Below are 24161 nucleotides of genomic sequence, written 5' to 3'. Positions count from 1 at the left end.
TGAATTTTACAATCTTTTATTAGCAGGACTTTTATTTCCAAACTTATGAGGACAATTGCTTGTAATACAACACATTTAAATAAAATACGATAAACATGCCATTTAACAATGGGTATAATATATTTTTTTTAAATAAAATCAAAAACATCTTACTCATTTTTTCAGTTTGTTCCACGAGTGTTGCATAAAAGTAGATGAAGTCGTCATCGTGGTCGAGTCGCACCTGCTGAAGACGCATGCGCGAAACACCTGTCCAAGTTTTCACCTTGTCTGTAGCAGCTATCTGGAATATCTTCGATGACGTGTTCAGTGTCTCTGAGTATTTCCCTATAAAAAAGCACAAGAAGATAATAATACTTCTGATATTTGCTAATAAGTACATGGTAATCTTTATGGTTTCGTTTTAAGAAAGTGTGTTCTAATTAACTTTTAAAATAAGCATTGTTTTATTGGGTGTTGTGATGAATTTTTCTGAACAGTTTTAACTTATTAATCGTTTAAATGCGTGTATTTTTTTAATCGATTTCAAAAAAAGGTTTTCTTCCGCGGCGTCAATTTACTTATTCCATGTTTTAACATTGTTATTCAAGAGTAAAAATAATGTAGCTGTAGATGTAACCCTATTTATTAAAATAAAATTGTAACATAGTTTTAATTATTGAGGGTAACTGTTGTCTTAAAGTTCGGTTTTGTGCCATGTTGTCAAGGAAAACATTTAATAACCAACATGCAGTATAAGGGAATAGCGCTGTTATATCTTATCATGCCAGTTGCGTAGCTGCATATAGGCCTTGTAGGCCCGGGCCTACAACTTTTATGGAAAATTTGAATAACTCAAAAATGCAGCAAAAACTACTCAAACACTTTGAACAACGCAAAAGTCTGCTTTATTTCAACGAAATCAATTTTGGTGCTCTTATTTTTAAACTACGTGCTGGGTGTTTTGCTTTGTTTTATTGTAATCATTACAACTGTAATGTATAATTGAGTGTGTGTAATATGCATATAAAAGTCCACAAACTCACATATAATCATCGGGACTACAAGCTTTTTTAGACCCTAGCTACGCCCCTGCATGTTAGTTACTGAATAGTTAAGCTTTGCCTTTATGTGATCGTTCCGATATGGGTGTAAATGTACGGACGAAAACAAAGGATCACACTAAAACATGGTACAGGCCCCAATTTCTCGAAACTTCTTAAGCTTAGCAGGCTTAAGTAGCTTAATCAGCCAAAATTCATACTCAAATTGAACAGTGTGTGTATACCACGTGATAAATTGCGTCATAAATGCTACGTCGGACGGCAATATTTTGATTTAAAAAAAGACTTTAAACAAATATAACTTCACTATTTCTTCACCATTTTAAATGAAACAAAGCGCAGTCTACACCGCTTTCGGAGCCCTGCCCTCGGTCTTTACAAGAGTTTGATTGATAGCTTAGTTTCTTTAAACACTTCGCCAAACTTTTTCACAATAGCAACTGACGGAGCATTGTCAAAACATGATTTTGGAAATAGGTGTGTCGAAGTGTTTGATGAAACTAATGACTTTATCAAACTTCGGTAGTAAATCAAATGCGGGGCTCTAAAAGCGGCATAGATTGCCATTTGCTTCATTTAAAATGGTGTAGTAAAAGAAAAGTTATCTTTGATTTAAGTCGTTATTTTGAACAAAATGTTGCCTTCCGACGTAGCAAATTATCACGTGGTATACACACATTGTTGAATTTTGATACATGAAAAATGGTCAATTCTGATTATCATAAACATAACTTCTATCTGAAGTGTAAAATCGTCTTAAGAAGTAAATATTAAGCAAATTATGGAGAAAAAATAAATAAACTTAGCTTAATCCTGTCATTAGGGGCTGAAGAAGTTTTGAGAAATTGTGGGATCAGTACACAGTTATATTTTAAAGCTGCACTCTCAGAGATTGACTGCTTTCACAGCTTTTTTCTCATTTAATGAGCTAACTTGTGCTTAAATGACTTAAAACTGGTAAAATGTGACTGCTGATAAATTATCAGATCGCAGTTTTAATATTGAAAAGTGATAGTTTATGGATAAAGCGTTACTAACGCTTTAAGATAATTACAAAATGTGCAGTTTACCAAACAATTGAGATCTGTTCTATTGTGTTTTATCCTATATTACTGATTTGAAAACACTGATGCAAAAATCAACTGATTCTGAGTAAAAAAAAAAATGAAAAAGTTTGTCAAATTCGTCAATCTGTGAGAGTGCAGATTTAACACAATACGTTGATGCCACTCGTCGTGCATACCAGGGAATACAATTTCGAACTCCTCCACTTGTTCAGGGTTATAACACTGATGAACATCAAACACTGACGAGTCAGGGTGGTCCTTGTCAAAGTCGAAAAACTGATATTGCGTGTAGGAAGAGAGCTGTAATTAGATATAGAAATAATTTAATATTGAAAAGATAAATTTCTAATTTCCATCAGATGGGCTACCTTGACAATAATTTGTGCTTTGACTAAATTTACAAAGATATTTATTGTTGAAAGTTAGGGTTATATCAGTAACAAAATATTCAAAATGCATGTACAGTTCATGACTGCTATGTGTATTATATATGTATTTTTTATCGAATTTAAATAAACTGCAAAACTCATTGTTATCGACGTTATACCTACATGTATGTAGGAACTTTGTCACATCTGGGTCAGTAATAATAGATTTTGTCTTAACGATCTGCGTTCAAATCATGATAGACAACACAACTCGGATATTAAACATTATTGAAAAATACACGCTTCGTTTTTGAGTAAACTAAGCCAAATCACATACAAAACAGTGGTCGTATAACACTACTTGTTTGGGTACGTTTATATTTACACCAATAGTTCATTATTTTATTCAAAAAAACGTTAAAAAATACTTCATTTCATTTCATTCTCCCCCGACATTACATGTCCGGACCCCCCCCGACATTACATATTATATTATGTTTCATTCGTCTGACCTACCGAAGGAATAGTGATGTCCAGACGAACAGGCTGTCCGGATTCTCCCCCGACATTACATATTATATTATGTTTCATTCGTCTGACCTACCGAAGGGACTGTGATGTCCAGACGTACAGGCTGTCCGGATTCTCCCCCGACATTACATATAACATTATGTTTCATTCGTTTGACCTACCGAAGGAACTGTGATGTCCAGACGTACAGGCTGTCCGGATTCTCCCCCGACATTACATATTATATTATGTTTCATTCGTCTGACCTACCGAAGGAAATGTGATGTCCAGACGTACAGGCTGTCCGGATTCTCCCCCGACATTACATATTATATTATGTTTCATTCGTCTGACCTACCGAAGGGACTGTGATGTCCAGACGAACAGGCTGTCCGGATTCTCCCCCGACATTACATATTATATTATGTTTCATTCGTTTGACCTACCGAAGGAACTGTGATGTCCAGACGTACAGGCTGTCCGGATTCTCCCCCGACATTACATATTATATTATGTTTCATTCGTCTGACCCTCCGAAGGAAATGTGATGTCCAGACGTACAGGCTGTCCGGATTCTCCCCCGACATTACATATTATATTATGTTTCATTCGTCTGACCTACCGAAGGGACTGTGATGTCCAGACGAACAGGCTGTCCGGATTCTCCCCCGACATTACATATTATATTATGTTTCATTCGTTTGACCTACCGAAGGAACTGTGATGTCCAGACGTACAGGCTGTCCGGATTCTCCCCCGACATTACATATTATATTATGTTTCATTCGTCTGACCTACCGAAGGGACTGTGATGTCCAGACGTACAGGCTGTCCGGATTCTCCCCCGACATTACATATTATATTATGTTTCATTCGTCTGACCTACCGAAGGGACTGTGATGTCCAGACGTACAGGCTGTCCGGATTCTCCCCCGACATTACATATTATATTATGTTTCATTCGTCTGACCTACCAAAGGGACTGTGATGTCCAGACGAACAGGCTGTCCGGATTCTCCCCCGACATTAAATATGACATTATGTTTCATTCGTCTGACCCACCGAAGGGACTGTGATGTCCAGACGTACAGGCTGTCCGGATTCTCCCCCGACATTACATGTCCGGATCCCCCCCCCCCGACATTACATATTATATTATGTTTCATTCGTCTGACCTACCGAAGGAATAGTGATGTCCAGACGTACAGGCTGTCCGGATTCTCCCCCGACATTACATATCCGGATTCTCCCCCGACATTACATATAATATTATGTTTCATTCGTCTGACCTACCGAAGGAACAGTGATGTCCAGACGTACAGGCTGTCCGGATTCTCCCCCGAGGTAGCCATCGCTAGTCTCTATCCAGTCATCCTGCACAATAATAAATTAGTATCTTGATCATGTAGTTTTGTTAAATTGGTGTATTTTCCTACGATTTACAATTGGGTTCAAAACCAATGATTTAAAGTTTGGACAATTTAGTAAATGATATGTACAGAAGTTTTTTTTTAAATATGTCCTTTATCCTCAAATTGACACAAAGTATATTTTAAGTCTTTATTATTTAGTTTTGGGCAAATTCAATGCACAAGGCCATTCACGCTTACACGTATATAAAGATAGCACATTCTGAACGCATTAAAAATCCTATCAACTTTTTAAAGGGTTGAAAGAAACTAAACTACCACATTGATATTCACATTAAAAACACCGATTAAAATGCCACTTAAATGTATTAAGAATGTACCTACTGCTAGAAAGGCGTATCTCAATATGACACTTAAATGTATTAAGAATATACCTACTGCTAGAAAGGCGTATCTCAATATGACACTTAAATGTATTAAGAATGTACCTACTGCTAGAAAGGCGTATCTCAATATGACACTTAAATGCATTAAGAATGTACCTACTGCTAGAAAGGCGTATCTCAATATGACACTTAAATGCATTAAGAATGTACCTACTGCTAGAAAGGCGTATCTCAATATGACACTTAAATGTATTAAGAATGTACCTACTGCTAGAAAGGCGTATCTCAATATGACACTTAAATGTATTAAGAATGTACCTACTGCTAGAAAGGCGTTTCTCAATGTGACACTTAAATGTATTAAGAATGTACCTACTGCTAGAAAGGCGTATCTCAATATGACACTTAAATGTATTAAGAATGTACCTACTGCTAGAAAGGCGTATCTCAATATGACACTTAAATGTATTAAGAATGTACCTACTGCTAGAAAGGCGTATCTCAATATGACATTTAAATGTATTAAGAATGTACCTACTGCTAGAAAGGCGTATCTCAATATGGTAGGCGTCGTCTTGTTCTGTATTTTGTTATTGGTTTGCAAGGACTCAAAAATGTTACACGTCATCCCACGGATCGTTTGCTGGAATCAGAGCAAGGTTTAAAAATTAATAAAAGTAGAACGTTTTAAAGCTGCACTCTCACAGATATACCATTTTTACAACTTTTTTTGTCTTGGAAAAAGCAAATTTTTGCCTAAGTATCTGCAAACCAATGATATATGATTGCTGACAAAAAATCAGATTGTAGATTTTCTTATTTCCGTTCGAAAATTAATGTTTAATGACTAACGGTTTAAGAAAAATGCATAAAACATTACTTTTTGACCTTAAATATAAACATCTAAAATCTATTTTTTTGTCAGCAGTCTTATATAACTGGTTTCCATGGATTTTCGCAAACATTGGCTCGTTCCAAGACATAAAATAATAAAAAAGTTGTCGAAACGTTCAATCTGTGAGAGTGCAGCTTTAAGACTTCATCAGTATCTCAGAATAGCTGAAATTACGAGGGTTGATCTAAAATAACGTAGATCTTTGCTTTAAAAATTCATTATGACGTTGTTAATGTGCCTCACCTAGCCCCACTTGCTTATACCCTGAAAAAACAATTACTTAGCGGCAGTTCAATATATTGAGCTTAAATTTCAAATTCTACGAAAGTATTCCTTTATAGCCTCGAGGAAATAACAAATCTGTGTGAGGCTGAAACATCGCAAACATATAAAGGAGAGGGGACATAAACTAATAAAAAGACTATTAAATTGAATCAAATTGCTAAGCAAATTATTTCCATAATTATGGAATAACCCTCGTATCTGTCTGTAATTATCAATTCTGCTTTTCTCGAAATATATATCTAAATATTCAATAGACGTATACACAAATCAATTTTTATTTTTTCAAGATATTTAACTTTGTTGATACTGACATACTGACAATACCAAAGGCATATTTTAAGGGCTGTTTTGTTCTAAAACAGATGTTAAAGGGGCTGTCTCACGTATGATAAAATAGCGGAAAAAAAAATGGCGAAAACTGACATAAACTAGGCATCGATGTGTACAATGCATTGAAACTTACTAACTAACGTACCACATAGTTTATAATTTATTTAAGTTTAGCAGTTATTTCATTTTTTTTCCATTAAAAGATTACTGGGTATGTCTACCAGGTAAAATTCATTCCTATGCGTGATTGGCTAGTCAGTGTTATCACATGATATTACCGAGGTAGGTGTATAGCTTAATTATGTCACCCGTTTAGTAACAGCCTTTGACGATGTACCTCAATTTTGGCGACGCGGGTTGGAACCCGGTCTCCAACACATTTTTTTAACATTTTGGTATTTTTTTACCAATTATGATATCAAAGCGTAACACATTCTATTAGATAATTGTCCTGAGATTCGTTACAGAAAAAAACTTTTTTTGGTGCCAAAATGTGACACAGTCCCTTTAAGGTAAGTTCATGCTACGAATACAATCGTTTATGTCGGTGCATTAGTAGAAGTTCGTAAACTTATTGATACTAATATTAAAAAAGTGTAGCGTTTTAACGTGTTTAGTTGTATTACTTAGTTCAAATTGATTCCAATGGAAGCGTATTATTGCATTAACAATTAAGCTTCCTAAGAATATGCCCCTTGCGTTAATTACAAAATTGAAATTACTACGCAATCTACTTGCAGCGTAGTTAAATGTGTAGGATTCTAACATCGTTAACCATCCATATTCATCCGAGTTTGTTTTTGATGGTGCTCCGATTAAAACCATGTATAAATACACGCAGAGCCCAGCTATTAAAATAACGATTTTAATACGTGTTAAAGCGGTCAATGAAAAACGGTAGTAAAATGTGAAGTTATATCATTCTATTGTATCTCATCATCACACTTGATTCAACTTTAATATCAACTTTTATCAATAAGAAAACTCTATATGTGACGCAAACTTACCTGGCCTACAAATCTGTACGTATCGTCAATCTCATAAGTTCTCAAGGGATCTTTCAAGCCTATGTCAAAAGTCGAGTTGGAGATCGATCCAGCCGCGAAGTCCGTCAGGGTCAGAGGCATATAGGTACAATTCTTATGCATTTTGTCAATCACGTATTGAATACCTACAAAGTACAAAACTAATACTGGAATTCTTAATTCGATTTTTAGGCATAAAGCATGTATATAACTAATATTTACAACAAATCAAAATCTTGACATTTGACCCATAGCTATACAAATAGCTTATGTTTTAAATCTGATAATCTTGAGGACGTTAATTAAAAGGACCAAACAAATGAAGCTAAAGCAAATGAAACTATAAAAAGGAGCACCGCATGAGGACGATAATGTTAGCCCTTTTCTCTATTGACCAAAAATCATAGCACAACATATGTACCATCTAGTGAAAGAGCTACGCATTCCTACATTGTAAACATGTTTAACAAGTTTCATGTGAATATATGAATTTCAAGTTAAAAATTCTTGGGTAAACACAATCAAACATCATCGAAAACAAATAGACGAAACCACCCGTCTTCGACAAAACTTCAATTAAAAACAAAAAAGTAGTATTAAATTTATTAAAAATAACATATGGATCAATGTTTAATAACATGATCTTACCCGCGTGGAAATCTTCAACAACAGTGAGAGGGTTTGTGGTGTAAAAAGGAGCCATTGGTGTATTAGTGTGAGGGTCGTAGCGGATCAACTGGAAGTAGCTGTCGTACCAAACCTGAAACATAGCATCACTTAAGTGACTCAAACATAAGGTAGGTTTTTTCGCCTAGTACGAAAGAAAGGCACCAGTCGGTTCATGTGATTGTACTGATCAACTGGAAGTAGCTGTCATACCAAACCTGAGACATACCATCACTTATGTGACTCAAACATAAGGTAGTTTGTTTGCCTAGTACGGAAGAAAGCCACGTCGGTTCATGTGATTGTAGCGGATCAACTGTAGTAGCTGTTTTACCATATAGCATGTTACTCGAAACTAAATGCCAGCAAAACTATATTCTGAATTACTCAATCTACTCACCAAGTTTTTCAGATGTGACGTAAACCAATATAAATAATCATCGTAATAATGTTTGAACCACAAATTGTCCACCTTTAGTGCACCACTAGTAAGGATTAGGAGTTCAAGGTCAAACTTTATGTGTTACAAATGTCAAGGTCAACGAACACATTTTGTTTGCATTTCTACACCACATTTCGATCACTTAAAAACTTTATCAGAAGACCGAATCATACGGTGTTGGTAACGTCTAGATGGACAACCTGAGAACCATTTCGCTGTGTATATTGATATTGGTAGTGCAAATTTATTTGTAGGGTATGTCATACAACATATAGATGTTACAGGAAATAAACAAAACGCTAAATGGCAAACGCCCTGTTGTTCTCATTGTTTCAGTAAATACACGAATGACACAATTTTCAAATCGCCTACCTGTGATGTGTAGATGTGCTTTTGTAATGGTACAGTGACCTCTACTTTGTAACTGAAATGCTCGCTCAATTTTGGCACCTTCACATTTGGATTTACCCATCCTGGAAACGATTAACGATTTAGCAGCTACAACTACTTAGATTTCACAGCCTTTTGGTTCATGTTCATTTTTGTTACACGCTTATTCGATGGCAGTTGCTAATGTATGTTAATATTCAAGTTAGTTTGAACACATTAAATCTAAAGTAACTTTCACATGTTTCAAAAGCATACATAAATTACAGTTAGCAAACTGGTCATGACCACTTTCGAACTCAACGCAAACTATTTTAGAGAATGAAGAAAATATCTCGGAGCCCGGTATTTCTTTTACAAAACGTCAAATTCTATATATTAAAGTTCGAACTAACCTGTTTCCACTTTTAATTGAATAAAAAAAACCTTAAATTTAAAGAAAATCTCTTACCAAAGAGCAGGGTAACATCCACAGCAACATATGTCTGCAATGAAGATCATACTAGTAAACACACATTGGAAACTACAGGGACAAGCCTTACATTTAGCCAAGCTCCAATGAAAAGGCACACGAATCTATTCCTAACAAACACCTTTTAAAATTGACCATGATTATCTGGAGCTTAAATATGAAACCAGTTGAAATGCAAAGTTGCTCCAATATAAACATATTATTGCAATTACACATGGTTCAATGCCCGTGTATGCATATACAACGTAACATATGCTAGCAATATTAAATATTTAATTGTTGGCAGTCGAACAATACATTAACTTTAACACAGGAACAAAGGGGAATCGACCTTTTGCCCGATATTGGACAAAATCATGGACTGGTTGTAGACGTTGCCACGGAGGTTCTGAAAGGCCTGAGCAATGGTCAACTCCGCAACATGACCATCCACTGTTCCTACAATAATTCAGTATAAAAATGATCTCATGTTGAATTGATTCAATCGTATTAAGATATTACATACATTTATAGTTTTCGTAAACTTAATATGCAATCGAAAATGAATAGTTTCTTACAAATGTAATTTCCGCTTTATATTTTTATCTATTTTCTTATAATATGCGTTAACTTGGTACCCAAATAAGCTGACCACAGGTAACGATCTTTCCTGTATTAATATAGGACCAGGGGATTTTATATAAATTGTAAGAGTTGCCCCGCCCAGTTTACTTGAGAAATGGTCACAGCTAGGAGTAGATGACATGGGTGTGCCATCATCCGTATGAAGAGGGCTGAGATGACACGATTGGTCATTGGCACAGTAGTCAAAACTGTTGCAGACAAATCCGACATTGTTTTCACAAAAACTCGCGCACTGGATCGGATTCTTAGACGCATACAGTATAGTGTCCGTGTCATATTCAACCGTTTTGCCTGGGACTTTTGTGAACTGAGCTGAAACAACAAGAAATTCTTGAAGCTCTGGGAAAGGACGTGCATAAGTTGTTTACCATCTTTCAGTCCAATTCTATATTTTGATATTGTATATATGACCTTGCATACTGTATGTTTCTTTCAATAATAAAATATCTTTAAACCAGCAAGAATAAATTATTGAATAAAATAATATAAGAAATTTTCATTTCTATTTTGAACGCTTGTTTAGAAAATTAAAAAGTTCCAAGTTTTAATGATTTTCACATGGATAATAGTTTTACATAGCCACCACATCTACAACTTCTACATACCCTATCACTATAAATATGGGAGGTACATGGTCCTTAACATACTTATTAAAATACTATTTCAGAGTTATTACTAGAAATTCATTCGTGACAATAAATGCACACCGCTTTGAACCGCATTGCCAATAAACACTTACAGGACACGGAAGTTTTGTCGAGCAGGGTTGCTTGTATGAATATATTGGCGTCATCGTACGTCAGTTTTACGTCGACTACTCTGAGAACGGAGACCTGCATCTTCTCGGCAAGAACCAACTGTGCCCAGACAAGAATGTCTTTCTCGGTCACTCTTATGAGCGTTCCTGGAAACATAGAGGATCAAACATGTGTGTATAAAATATTTGAAAAGAACTCGGCGCATGCTTAGTCCCAAGTGTAAGTTCTTAGTTTCTGGTTCGTCACATTAATTGATTCTTCCAAAACAAGCACGCGTTTCTGTTTATTTACCGTGCCTGGACAGTAACCTCCTCCACACGGGGTTGTTACTCAAGCGAAACTACGCCCCATTTCAGAATGACATTTCGATGGATGATGAAACGCTATTAAATAGTATGGTGCTGTAAAAGGGTAGAGTGAAAATGATTTACAGTAACATGTATGAAAAAAGTACAATCAGATATTAAAAAAAACAGTGACGTTTCTCTGGAGCTATTTTACGTTGGCTTTAAATTACTGCGTGTCCTGGCGTTGGCAACCGTAAACAACCTTGCAAGCGTCTTTTGGTGAAATGTATAAAACAAAATTAAAACGAAAGTTTACAAAAATATAACGTTTGAGGTTTGCAAGAAAATGATTTCTCAACATCTATGCGGGACGGATAGAAAAGTCCGACCCCGGATACTTTGCGCTGCAGGTAACTCAGCAAGGCACGTTACCGGCTTCCGCTCGCACCCGAGGGTCCTCCACACATCCATGTTAACATGTTACTATGACTTAGTAGTTTTGAAACCCAAATGAACGTACCTGGAAACTTCAACTGGAATGTGATCTTATTGGCTTCAGGAAAGCATTTGCTTGTATCAAACACATTTAGCGTGGCAGGATTAGGATCAAAGTCCACAAAGTTATATGTGGCTGTAAACCCTATCTGCAAGTAACAAACTGGCCATAGGTCATGATAATATGTATAAATTTGTATGAATGTAAGATAAATCATTTCTTGTATTTTATTAATTATAGAATGGCATAATGATCAATACAAAATGGATCTCATAGACACTCAAGATATTTCGTAAACGCATCTTTTTCTGCTTTATATACCAATACAGGTATAATTAGTGCTCTATTACAAGTTTTTTTTGTAATATTGAGCAACGATGTGTGTCAAAACAATAAAAAAGGGAATGCGTTTTAGAAACAACAAAACATTAGTAATTTCGAATAATGTCATACTGTTAGGTAAAAGAAATGAGTTTAGCCTGAGACTGAGAAATAACTTTAGTATTTTCGTGATATTGGGTACTGAGGTTACCGTCTTCGATAAAAAAAATATTGAAATATATTTAACTTGGGGTTCTGACCAGATTAGCAGATCTCCATACCTCATTTATCTATTACATTCGGAACTCCTCGGCCATTTCTATCAAAAACAACCTCGGATGTATGCCTGTACATCTGTTGAAGTAGTTCGTAATTGTTTTAATTATACCATTAATGAAATGTAGTGTTTTAGAGTTGTATTTATTAATTTAAGTTTAAATTGATTGCTAGTGAAGTATATTATTGCAAACATAATTAAGATTCCCAAGAGTTAAGTCATAAAGTTTAACTGCTAAATAAATTTACTACGCGATCTACTTGCAGCGGACTTAAACGTACCGCTTTTTGAGTATGTAAACCGTACAAATACATCCGAGGTTGTTTTCGATAAAAATGGCCGAGGAGCTCTGAATGTTATCTATTAGTGTTTGTTAACTACAATTAAGTCCCAAGATTTCGCTTATGCCCCAAATCTAGTAATACTACTGCAATTAATTGCCATTTATGATAACCACCTTCCTGTTGGAATGAAAACACACGCTTACTTTTTCGGCGTACAAAACCATCATTACTGGAATTGCTGTCGTGGTTGGACTGGCCTCTACATCATCCAAATAATTCCAGCCTTGCTGAAATATAACGTACATTTAGAGCCAGTGGTGGCTTATCAGTAACGATCATGAGCTGGAAAATCTGCTTTGTTTCAGAGAAGAATTTCTCATCTTTTCAATTTAAAAATACGTGATACCATTACCAAATACGCAGTGCTTAGGCCTTTAGCATACAAGAGCGGATCTTTGACAGATATTAGGAAATACTGAAAATGATGTATTGAAAATGATATATTGAAAATGATCGCTCCTCGATACAATGTTGAATACTAATGTACAAACAAAGACATCTGATTCAGACAAAAAATTCATTGGGAAAACTTACGGCCATAAAATGGAAGGTTATGTCGGCTGTCTTTGTGTTCGTTACAAAGCTGGATTTACTGAAGTTGTGTGTCTGCCCGACAAATGTATCACACAATATTCCCCGAACGAAATTCTAAAATGGTAAACAATCAACTAAATTGCCAAAAAGCGGCATTGCCACGAGATAAAAAGCAACAACAATTTTATTTTGAGTATTGTTGTTGATAGTTTGTACTAATCTCCTTTAGCTTGACTGTGGCGAAAGCTTATAGCTATGGTGATGGTTGGGATGGAACCCATTGACTCTCGTGTGAAAAGTCAACCCAATGCCACTAAAACATTCTCATCCTCTCATACCAATGATAAAACGGGTTTTAAATCTGAAGGTGGCAGAATAAATACATATAATTTGCCTATCAGTTTCCTTTGCCATTCCCAACACGGTAACACACCAAGCCGTGTTGAGTGCTACTTTGGTTGATACTAATTACACTAATTTATTTAAGCTCGATTCTGAGGAAAGCTAATAGCTTATAAGAGTCAGATTCCTAGGCAGAAACTAGTCTCTCGGGTGAGAGGTGGACACCTATACCACTAGACCACTCTCACCTCAATGCTAGAGAGTGTTACCTTTTCCATACTGATTTATGTCGTCATTTAAGGAACGGAAATGTGTAAAATCTAATCGCATTTTTGAACATAGAAATACTCAAAGGAGATATATACTAAAAGGAATATTACTTTTTTCTAACGACCTGTATAATTTATCAGGTCTGATTCGGTGTATAAACATGCATCCGTCTCAACATGCGTATACACCCCGAATTCGATAAGATGCCCAGGGGAACGTCAAAAAGGTTCATATGGTAATACCGACCATACATTGACTATAAAAAACCGTTGACATTAAAGCTGCACTCTCACAGATTGTACGTTTTGACAACCTTTTTTTATTTGTCTTGCAATGAGATTTTTTTTCCGTAAATATCTGCAAACCAGTGATAAAAGACTAATGACAAAATATGAGATCGCAGATTTTCATATTTGCGCTCCAAAATTGATGTTATATGCATTTTTCTTAAACCATTAGTAACGGTTTAAGCCATAAAACATTACATTCGGAATGAAAATATGAAAATCTGCGATCTGATCTTTTGTCAGCAGTCTTTCATCACTGGTTTGCAGATATTTACGCAAAAAATTGCTAATTTCAAGACAAAAAAGTTTTTTTTTTTGGAAAAAACGGTGAATCTGTGAGAGTGCAGCTTTAAGCCTCGGCACAAGTTTGCACTGTGACATTTATTTATTTCTAACCAACTGAAATCTTCTTAATTGATACTTTTGGAAACAAAAACCATTTGCATGTATTTTATATAATGGATAATGCCATAAAACCATCATTAAAAATAAACATTGGCGCAAGAGGTAATGAGTACTAACCAATGCTATATGCATGGAAAACGTATTATTCCTTTTAAAACCCATGGTTAATGTCCGATTGCTAGATATAAACCTAATATGGCGTAATGTTAAGGTCAGACATATCAATTATTCGTGCCACAAAAGATAAGCCGAGTGTATCAATTCGAGTTGCTTGCGTCCAATATGCACGAGCCGGAACATATCATTCGATGTGCCAGCAATTTATTGGGTGTATAATAGGAGGTTATATCACATATAAACCTAATGCATGGACCCACTTAGTCCAAATAATTGTACCTTGGCGGCGTTTATACGATCTTTTTATATGGCAAATCCTTCACGTACAAATTGTTTTGACGACATTTTCGGCCAGTTGTTCCGATTGGAATTCTGGGTTTAAGTATATGTGTCTATAAAAATCATAAAACAATCTAAATTACTTATTAATGTTATTGTGTATCAGTTCCTTGAACAAAAAGTAAATGTCCAACAAAAAATCATGAGTTTAGGATGTTTTTATTTCATTTCCTTACTTTCAAAATATAACGGATGTACATGAAACAGACAACAGTTTCCTATGCAGATAACATTTGCAAAAGTTGTCTGCTTCATTTGAAGCTTTGTTCACCGATTTCAGTTAAAGAGGTAAAACCTGTTTTAAGTAGATTTAATGCTTATTTTGGGCAATATACTTTTGAAAGAACATGTTTAAATATATCTTTTACAATCTATTTCAAGCATCATACATTATCTTAATAAAATGATATAATGTTAAACTTTTGACAAACCCGTTAATGAGAATCCCGTTTTAAACGTGTTTTTTTTTATACTAGAACGAACTGTGCTACAAGTGCTACAAGATACATTCCAATTAGTTTAGGCTCCTTTCCATTGACAGTTCGGGGTCCGTATTCAAAACAGGAATCAATGGTAAACTCGCTTATTTGAAATTTGAATTACCATTATAAACTTTTACAGCAAAAAGTATTATAGTAATGATCATAAGTAGTATTTGTAAGCACAATAAAACCTGTCTCTCCGACCACCTTTTACAAGCGACTACCTGCCTTGTACGACCTTTCTTAATCCCCCCGATCGTTTTTAAACTTTAATTCTATGCAACAACCTGTCAAACGCGACTAACGACTTATGATTTAAGGAATGACGTCACCATTACGTCATATGTACTTCCGTTGTGTGGAAAATTCTCAATAAAAAAAAAATGTTCTTATGATTGACAGACATGTTTTCACATGCTCAATACACTGTAAATAAAAAAATTCATTATTCCTGAAACTTTTATACCTTAAGTATCTATTCTTGCTTGATTTATCATTTAGAGTAGAGATTAAAGCATAAACCGCTGGCCTATAGTTGAAAAGTCATTTTGGAAGAACTGTCATGGCGGACGGTGCAATTTTTAGAGTTTGTTTTTCAAGTGGAGTGATTTTTCTTAGGAATAACTTGACCCCCCTTTTTATTGGCTTAAAAGGTAATTTAAAGCTTGTACTTTAAGAATATATGTGGTTATCATAGCCTGCATTCGCTCTAAATGCCTTTAAATGTTGTCTAAAAATTATAATTTTACATTGAATTATATAGGGAATAACAATGGTGGTGTGTAACCTAAAAGGGACCAAACTGCTTTGTTTAAAAAGTGTTATTTTTGGTAAGAAATGTATTGCATTTCACTATTTCTGGCAATTTTTCACAATTAAATGCATTTATCTTGTCCGGTTGATCAAAATATGCTATTTCCTGGTTTTCACAACTTTCGCCTATTTTTTTTTTTTTAAAATGAGTCGTCTGCCAGCTTACGAGCACTGAAAATGTCCAAATTTGGTGAAAATTGGACTGTGAGAACTTGAAATGTGTGCAAAGATGTGTAGAACTGCCCCATTTGATGCTTAGAATGCCATTTGAGTCAAGGTTGAGTTGAAAAACCTCAAAGAAAGGCATTTTGGGCCAAAACGCCTTAGAAAATACAGACGCACAGACACTTGGGTGACAGGCAGTGAAACTGGAAAACCTGACACAGACTATCAGATCGAGCTAGCTTTGGGTGTATTTATGTATGAAGGACTAATCGAAAGTGTTTTTCATAAAAAATGCAGGGACAGGTTTAGTTATAGGAATGACGTCACCATTACGTCATATGTACTTCTGTTGTGTGGAAAATTCTCACTAAAAAAAAATGTTCTTATGATTGACAGACATGTTTTCACATGCTCAATACACTGTAAATAAAAAATTTCATTATTCCTGAAACTTTTATACCTTAAGTATCTATTCTTGCTTGATTATCATTTAGAGTAGAGATTAAAGCATAAACCGCTGCCCTATTGTTGAAAAGTCATTTTGGAAGAACTGTCATGGCGGACGGTGCAATTTTTAGAGTTTGTTTTTCAAGTGGAGTGATTTTTCTTAGGAATAACTTGACCCCCCTTTTTATTGGCTTAAAAGGTAATTTAAAGCTTGTACTTTAAGAATATATGTGGTTATTATAGCCTGCATTCGCTCTAAATGCCTTTAAATGTTGTCTAAAAATTATAATTTTACATTGAATTATATAGGGAATAACAATGGTGGTGTGTAACCTTAACCCTAATGCGTAGTAATCAAGCGACCACTTTATGTCGGTAGTCGCGTTTGACAAGAACAATACCTACCTGGCCTATGTAGGTGTAGTTAAAGTCCAAATGGAGCAGATGTAGAGGGCTCTTCATGTCTACCACGTACGAGCCATTGAATCTTGCTGCCGTTAAGTTACGTTCCGAGTCGTCCAGGTTGCTGGGTATAGTGGCAGTGGAGCAGTTCCCGTAACCGTTGTCAATAATGTACCACACACCTGTGACGGTAAGTAAATATTTTTTTACCAAACCATTTACAACTCAAATGGCATAACAAATATATGAAAACTGTTAATGGCCATGCCAGTAAACAAGCAACTCAAATGGCAGAAAAAATATTTAAATAGTTTTTATTGCCAGTGAAATAAGTACTTAAATATTGTGGCAGAATTATGAAAGTGTATTACAAATACATTAAATACGTACATGGCATAACTAAATTACGAATAATGTGTAACAGTATTTAATCACTTAATCAATTGATTCTATTAGATTCCATTTTAACAAAAAGTCAGGAATTCGATTCTGGTATCAAAGAACATTGACGCTTAAGCCCCGGATGTTTACTCCAAGTAAAAGACGCGACTTGATCCAAAATAAGTTAGTTTTGTAAGATATTTAAACATAGAAAAATACAAAAAAGCAAAACAATACAATAATCCAATGGGAACCGAACCACTAATTATTTTTCAGATTCATCGAAACAAATTATAATTACGAATAAATACCTGTGCGGAAATCCTGTATGTCTGTCCGTGGGTGGAGCGTGTAGTCCGGAGACGCCGGTAAGATAGGCCGATGATCACGACGAAACAGCTTAAAAGACCCGTCGTACCACACCTACGGGGAAAATATAGAAGAAGCTTAAGCAGTTGTTGAATATGTTAAACAGCAACTTGCCATGTAAGCGCTTTCTCTTACCATTCGAAATACATAGCGACTAGTCGATGGTCGCGACGGATCAGCTTGAGAAACCCGCCATACCACATCGAGTGGAGCATGTATAAGACGCATGTAACGTGGGAATATATAGTCATATTTTTTACCAATCGGAACACCTTAGCCATTTTTCATCGATAGCAACCACGGATGTTTATGAATGTTTTTTTTCACTTTCACTTCACTGCAAGTAAATCGCGTAGTAATTTCAATTTAGCAGATAAACCTAAGAACTTTACTCTTAGAAATAATAATATTCATTAAACTTCACTGGGAAGCAATAATATAAATTAATAAATAATTATTATAATTATTATTATTTATTTTATGTTTCTACTTATGTACCAGCTTACATCCTAGTCTGTTTTCGATAGAAAAAAGGCCGAGGTGTTCCGATTGCTATTTGACTGAATCCACAACTTTCTGACCGTTTCCGTATCATAATATCACATATAGTGGGTTTAAAACAAATGTTACCATGACAATATAAAAGCAAAGTTACAGAAAAGAGTTACTTTTTTCACTTTTTTACACTCATGTTTCATGCGGCATATTCGACAAACTAGAAACGACATTGAAATTGTTATATGAAATGCTACCTACATCTTCGAAAGAGACGGCACCGATGTCGGCGTAGATTATTTCCGTCTTGTAGTAGAACCGGTTGGGCAAGGTCGGTATCTGCTTGGTGGACTTACGGCCTGGGCACCAAACATTGGTAGGGGTCTAAAGGATAAGGGTGTGGGCATATGAACAACTGATGCTTGACTCTGATCAACTGTTATGGATAGAATATACGGTCTAGAATAACTTATCAAGCCTACCTACAACAGCCATTACTTTTTTCTCCACTAAATTTGAATGATTCTGATTAAGTAGCTGCACTCTCACAGATTTACCGCTTTTCCAATTTTTATATCTGTTATCTTGGAATTAGCCTTTTTTGCATTAATATCTATTTACCAGTGATGAAAGACTGCTGACGAAAGATCAGATCGCAGATTTTCATATTTCCGTCCCAAAATTAATGTTTTATGCTTTTTTCTTACACCGTTAGTAAATGTTGTCAAAACGTGTGAGAGTGCTGCTTTAAGGACGAATATCTCTTAAAATGTAGCGTGTTCAAAGCCGTTTCAAATTTTGTCTGGGACATTCGATATTTGGCATTTAAATTTTGTCTGGGGCATACAATATTTGGTAGTGTTTGAAAATCGGACTTTATTTGCTATCGCTAATCGAATCGAATCAAACCAAGCATTTCGATTTAGTATCGGACAATAATCGAAAGTTCATAATATCAGTGTGAAATACATTCTTTATTCATAGTATCATCATGATCATTTAAATGGTTAAACCTGGAATCAGTATGTGTGATGCTATAGTCATGCTTTTTGCAACAGTAAGTAAAATTCCATAACTTTTTTATGTCTTTAATTACATAACGAAAAAAACATAACAACACAACACATACTTAGTAAGTGCACATCAATTGCAAAATGTTGCATACTGCATCAAGTGAGTAATCTTAGCATTTTATCCATGGAAAGCATATTAAATATATGTGAACCAGCTTAACATTCAATAACCTGTAATATTGTAGTTAATCAAGGGTAGTAATGTCAGGTGCGTCCAGGTTCCCTGGTTCAATGTTTGGGGTACGAAACGATTATATTTGAAACGACTTGTTTTTGTCAGCGAAGGTTATTATCATCGTTTTCCGAATGCAGATCGCCAGTTTTGAAGACAAATCTGCACATTTAAGTAAATGCTAACTGGTTCATTCTGTACATTTTTAGAACCCATGTTCATCCAAAATCTTGTATATCTATGACACACTAAAACAACAATTAAAATCTTTGTTAGTGTACTATAAAACCTTTAAGAAGAGTCATTTTGATAAGAACCTCAAAACTCCCTGCTAAAGGAAGAATTGCCAGTACTTGTTGGCGGTTATATAGTAAGTTTAATTGTGATGAACTAAATTCACGACTTCAGAAATTGTTGACTGTCAAAACTCTTCGTCTGACATGCTTGATTTTGTCAATATTCGAAGCGTCTTTAACCTTCGTCTTGAGTTCATGAGTTATGCGTGTATTAAAGCGCCCTTTACAATATGTATAAAATAAAATGTTTTTGTGCGCCTCTACCTTTATTTTATTGAAATTATGTGATTAAAAATATGTTTATATATATATATTTATATAGGGAAACAGAGGGGAGAAAGAGAATGGAGAGAAAAGAGGGAGAGAGGAGGGAAAAAAATGTCTTAGAGATGAAGGGCAGGCAGCGGCAGATCCAGGACTTTCTAAATGGGGGCACAACTAATTATAAACATATCTAACTTTTTTTGAATGCATTATTTTAATCATATAATGATATTGAATTAACATTTGTCTTCATAAAAAGATATAAAAAGATATCATTTATTGGGATAAACCTTTCAAAATACAACAACGATATCTAGCCGTGGTGGAGAAAAGAACCAGGGTCGACGGATTAACAGGCTAAGTCGTTAACCACTCGCCCACCTGAGACATACATGATTGCGTTTTAAAATTAGTGCTATATAAACCTACACTACAGTATATTGATTGCACTCAACGATACTGTAGGTACTTCGGATGTCATTGTAATAAATTTAAGTTAACTGAAGTAAAAACAACTTGACAACAAATTCCAATAAGGGTTTCAAATATATTATAATGTATTAATTTACAAAGGCTCTAGCATAATTCAGAGAACTAGACGATAATAAAAGCCGAAATGGAATGTTTTAAAGCGGCAACGTTTTGAATTTAAACTTTTGTTAAATGCACGTCATGCACACACATATCTTGTTGGCACTCAATGACATTATTAAAAGCAATGACGAACATATAATGTGAACATGTTAACTTTAAAAAAAACCTTATATTTCTGGTACATGATATATTCTGAAATCAGAAAACTTACGCGTATAACTGCAGCCATTTTTGTCTACTTTTGATCAGCTCCCTGTGTAAAATGCGCTGCCGATTTTTTTATATCGAATGTTCTGGCCTCGATGTCATTTTTCAAAAGACTTTTTCGTTTCGTATAATAAATATATTATACTCGATAATCAGGTTGTTAATTTGCTCAAATGCTGATATAAAATTTAAATTGTGACAAAACAACTTATTTGTACAGTTAAATCAATAAAAATATACCCCCGGTAGATCCGCCACTGAGAGGGAAAGAAGATAAGGGAAAAAGAGGAGATGGGAAAGAGAGAATGAGGGGAAAAGAGGGTGGATAAGAGAAGGGGGAGAAAGAGAGGAGAGAAAGAGGGGAGAAAAAGAGGAGATGGGGAGAGGGTGGAAAAGAGAAGGGGAAGAAAGAGAGGAGAGAAAGAGGTGAGAGGGAACGAGGGGGGAAAGAGAAGGGATAGGAGAAAAAGAGGAGGGACGAAAGAGAGGAGAGATAGAGAAAAGAGAAGGGGAAGAAAGAGAATAGAGAAAGAGGAGGGAAGAAAGAGGGGAATAGTGAATGGGAAGAAAGAGAGGAGTGAAAGAGGAGGGAAGAAATACGGGGGAAAGAGAAGGTGAAGAAAGAAAGGAGAGAAAGAGGGGAAAGAGGATGGGGAGAAAAAGAGAAGATAAAGGGAAGGACAGAATGAGGAGGAAAGAGGAGGGAAAATTGAGAGGAGAATGGGGAGGGGAGAAATAAGGGGAAAGAGAGAGGGAGAGAAAGAGGATAGGAAGGGGAGAGAGATATGAGTTGGAAGGGAATTGAGAGAGAGAGACGAGAAAGAGAAGAGAATGTGGTAAAGATAGTGTCGGGGTTTTGGGAGAGACGGGCGAAAGTGTAAAGTGACAGGGAAAGAAGAGTGAGGTAGGAGATAAGATGCGGAGGAAGAGAGGTTGGAAGCACATAATCTTGAGCGTTTTTGAGATTTAAGAAGAAAAGAGGGGAGGTAGTGTAATGGAAGATAAAGTGTGGGGAAGGAATGCAAAGATAAAAAAGTAATCAAGATTTGATAGATCTCGAAACATGTGCGACCACATACACATGTACGATGGTGGCTCATAGAGCCAGAAGGAAAGACAGAAGAGAGGAGACAGATCTCGTACCATGCACGACCACACGTACGAGCGGTGGCTCTGAGAGCCAGGCTCGAGAACCAGCACCGCTAGTTCCCGTACAAATTTAGCCAAGATTTGAAACCCTGGGATTTTATTATAATACAAAACTTGAAGGTTTAAATGGCAGATTTATATTACATTTCCGTGGAAATGTTATTTGTATAAATACATACAGTGGTACGAAATAAACACTACATGTTATATCATTATATTTTAAGAGCTTTAAACTGGAATGACAATTCTTCAAAAATGAGTGAATTGCCTTATTTTAGCTATTTAGTATTATTTTTATGACTTCCGTTTATTGCTTATTCAGTCTATTTATATTAGTATTAAATATTCTATAAATAAGTGTATAATTATAATAACAATGATTATACAGTTGGCCATCACAATAAAGGGTGCGAAAATATGGCCATGAATGAAAATATTACTGTACGTTGTATACCGACAGAAAAATAAAAGATTAACTCTTGAAATATGAGTTCTGAAACATTGCCGTATATAGTGCGACATGGAGGCAACACGCCGCCCCATACCGTATGAGGCTGCATTTAAGTCGCGTAACGGTGTCAGACATAAAGCACCATTGTATGACGATGTTCGTTTATCTATTATTGACTTTTTTGGGCAAATAGCTGATAAAGTTTTGGGCAAATATTGATACAAACATGAAGGAAATGAAATATAGTGACCGAAAAACTAAACAATAATTTTGCTTAGCCATATATGCAGAAAATGCATCATTACAGGAACAAGGAAACTATATTTGTAAAGAAATGTCCTAAGTTTATTATGATTCGAAATGTGAAGCCAAAATTGTTTCACTTCATATCTAGCAGGCTTGATTACATAAACTAGTTGTGTGAAACTCCGGCCATTCCTGTATACAATCGTACCATGCAAAGGGTTACCAGGCTCGCTGAGCCTGAGTTTTGTGATGATCTAGCCGTGCAAGACTTCGGTGGCAACCCTGAATAATCAAGGCTTCCTCGTTTTCGCCGTTTGTAATAGGCTTACCGACTCAATCAATGCCCTTTATTCTTCAAAACAACGATTTTATACCGTTCTCTTTCGTGTAATGCCCACCTGATTACGCGATATGGTCGATCATGGTATTGTTATTGTTTTCCGGGTGCAGATCGAACGTTTGTGGAAAAAGATGAGCACATTTAAGAAAATGCTTACTGGTTCACTCTGGTGATTTTAACGAGATGTTTTAATACGGTCATGCTTTTCATCTAAAACAAGCCTCATCGTAAATTAGCAATAATGTATTACTCTTCATTCGTTGTACAAGGTCGTTTCTAAAAATATAGTTTTATCATAAAGATAACAATGGTTATACTCACCGTATCAAGGACGTTTTTCACCCCAAACAACGAACCAGGAAATCTGGACCCACCTGACATTACTACCCTTGTAATAACAAACGATACCAAAAAAGGTTTCAAAAAGAGAATGCATCGAGCCGGGATTCCCGGTATCTGCAGATAAGACCGGATCCACTACACCATAGAAATAGATTATAGAAGGAGGTTTTGTGAAATATATAATCAATTTGTAATTTTGGAAGAGTTTGTAAGTTTTTAAGCAAAAGTGTTTACATTCACCGCATTTGTGTAAGAGAGTGACCTCCCTTGTTAAAATGAACTCAACGGAATTTACATGAAAGAAAAATTGACATTTACTCGACTTTTACCACATTAGCGACATCGATTGTGGACAACCACTATCGAGTGTCGCCGACATAGCACTGTTAGCGACGATTTATCGATTGTACTCGATAATCGTTTCATCACTAATATTTGGCATTTAAATTTGTCTGGGACATACGATATTTGTCATTTAAATTCTGTCTGGGACATACGATATTTGGCATTTAAATTTTGTCTGGGACATACATGTTCGATATTTGTTATTAAAATCTTGTATGAGACATACGATAATTGAAATTTTAAATTTTGTCTAGGACATACGATATTTGGCATTTAAATTTTGTTTGCGACAAACGATATTTGACATTTAAATTTTGTCTAGGGCATACGATATTTGGCATTTAAATTGTGTCTAGGACATACGATATTTGGCATTTAAATTTGGTCTAGGACATACGATATTTGTCATTTAAATTTTGTCTAGTACATACGATATTCGGCATTTAAATTTTGTCTAGGACATACGATATTTGTCATTTAA

The 24161-nt window shown here is 35.4% G+C and overlaps 1 protein-coding gene across 1 annotated transcript in view; it reads right to left on the bottom strand.

Moving 5' to 3' along the window:
• LOC128215372 (uncharacterized) overlaps positions 1-24161 on the bottom strand; it is a 41701-nt gene that overhangs the window by 11113 nt on the left and 6427 nt on the right. The window contains exons 6-22 of the mRNA XM_052922061.1: positions 18463-18585; positions 17649-17760; positions 16960-17138; positions 12888-13001; positions 12497-12580; positions 11436-11559; positions 10610-10774; positions 9958-10182; positions 9578-9684; positions 9226-9259; positions 8760-8860; positions 7928-8039; positions 7262-7425; positions 5283-5387; positions 4282-4362; positions 2287-2410; positions 154-327 (exon numbers count right to left, since the gene is read on the bottom strand). Of these exons, the coding sequence (XP_052778021.1) occupies positions 154-327; positions 2287-2410; positions 4282-4362; positions 5283-5387; positions 7262-7425; positions 7928-8039; positions 8760-8860; positions 9226-9259; positions 9578-9684; positions 9958-10182; positions 10610-10774; positions 11436-11559; positions 12497-12580; positions 12888-13001; positions 16960-17138; positions 17649-17760; positions 18463-18585 (2128 nt within the window). The remainder of the gene's footprint in view (positions 1-153; positions 328-2286; positions 2411-4281; positions 4363-5282; positions 5388-7261; positions 7426-7927; positions 8040-8759; positions 8861-9225; positions 9260-9577; positions 9685-9957; positions 10183-10609; positions 10775-11435; positions 11560-12496; positions 12581-12887; positions 13002-16959; positions 17139-17648; positions 17761-18462; positions 18586-24161) is intronic.

Source organism: Mya arenaria, chromosome 13, assembly GCF_026914265.1.
Source record: "Mya arenaria isolate MELC-2E11 chromosome 13, ASM2691426v1".
Classification (NCBI taxonomy): domain Eukaryota; kingdom Metazoa; phylum Mollusca; class Bivalvia; order Myida; family Myidae; genus Mya; species Mya arenaria.
This window is presented reverse-complemented; position numbering and strand designations above follow the sequence as displayed.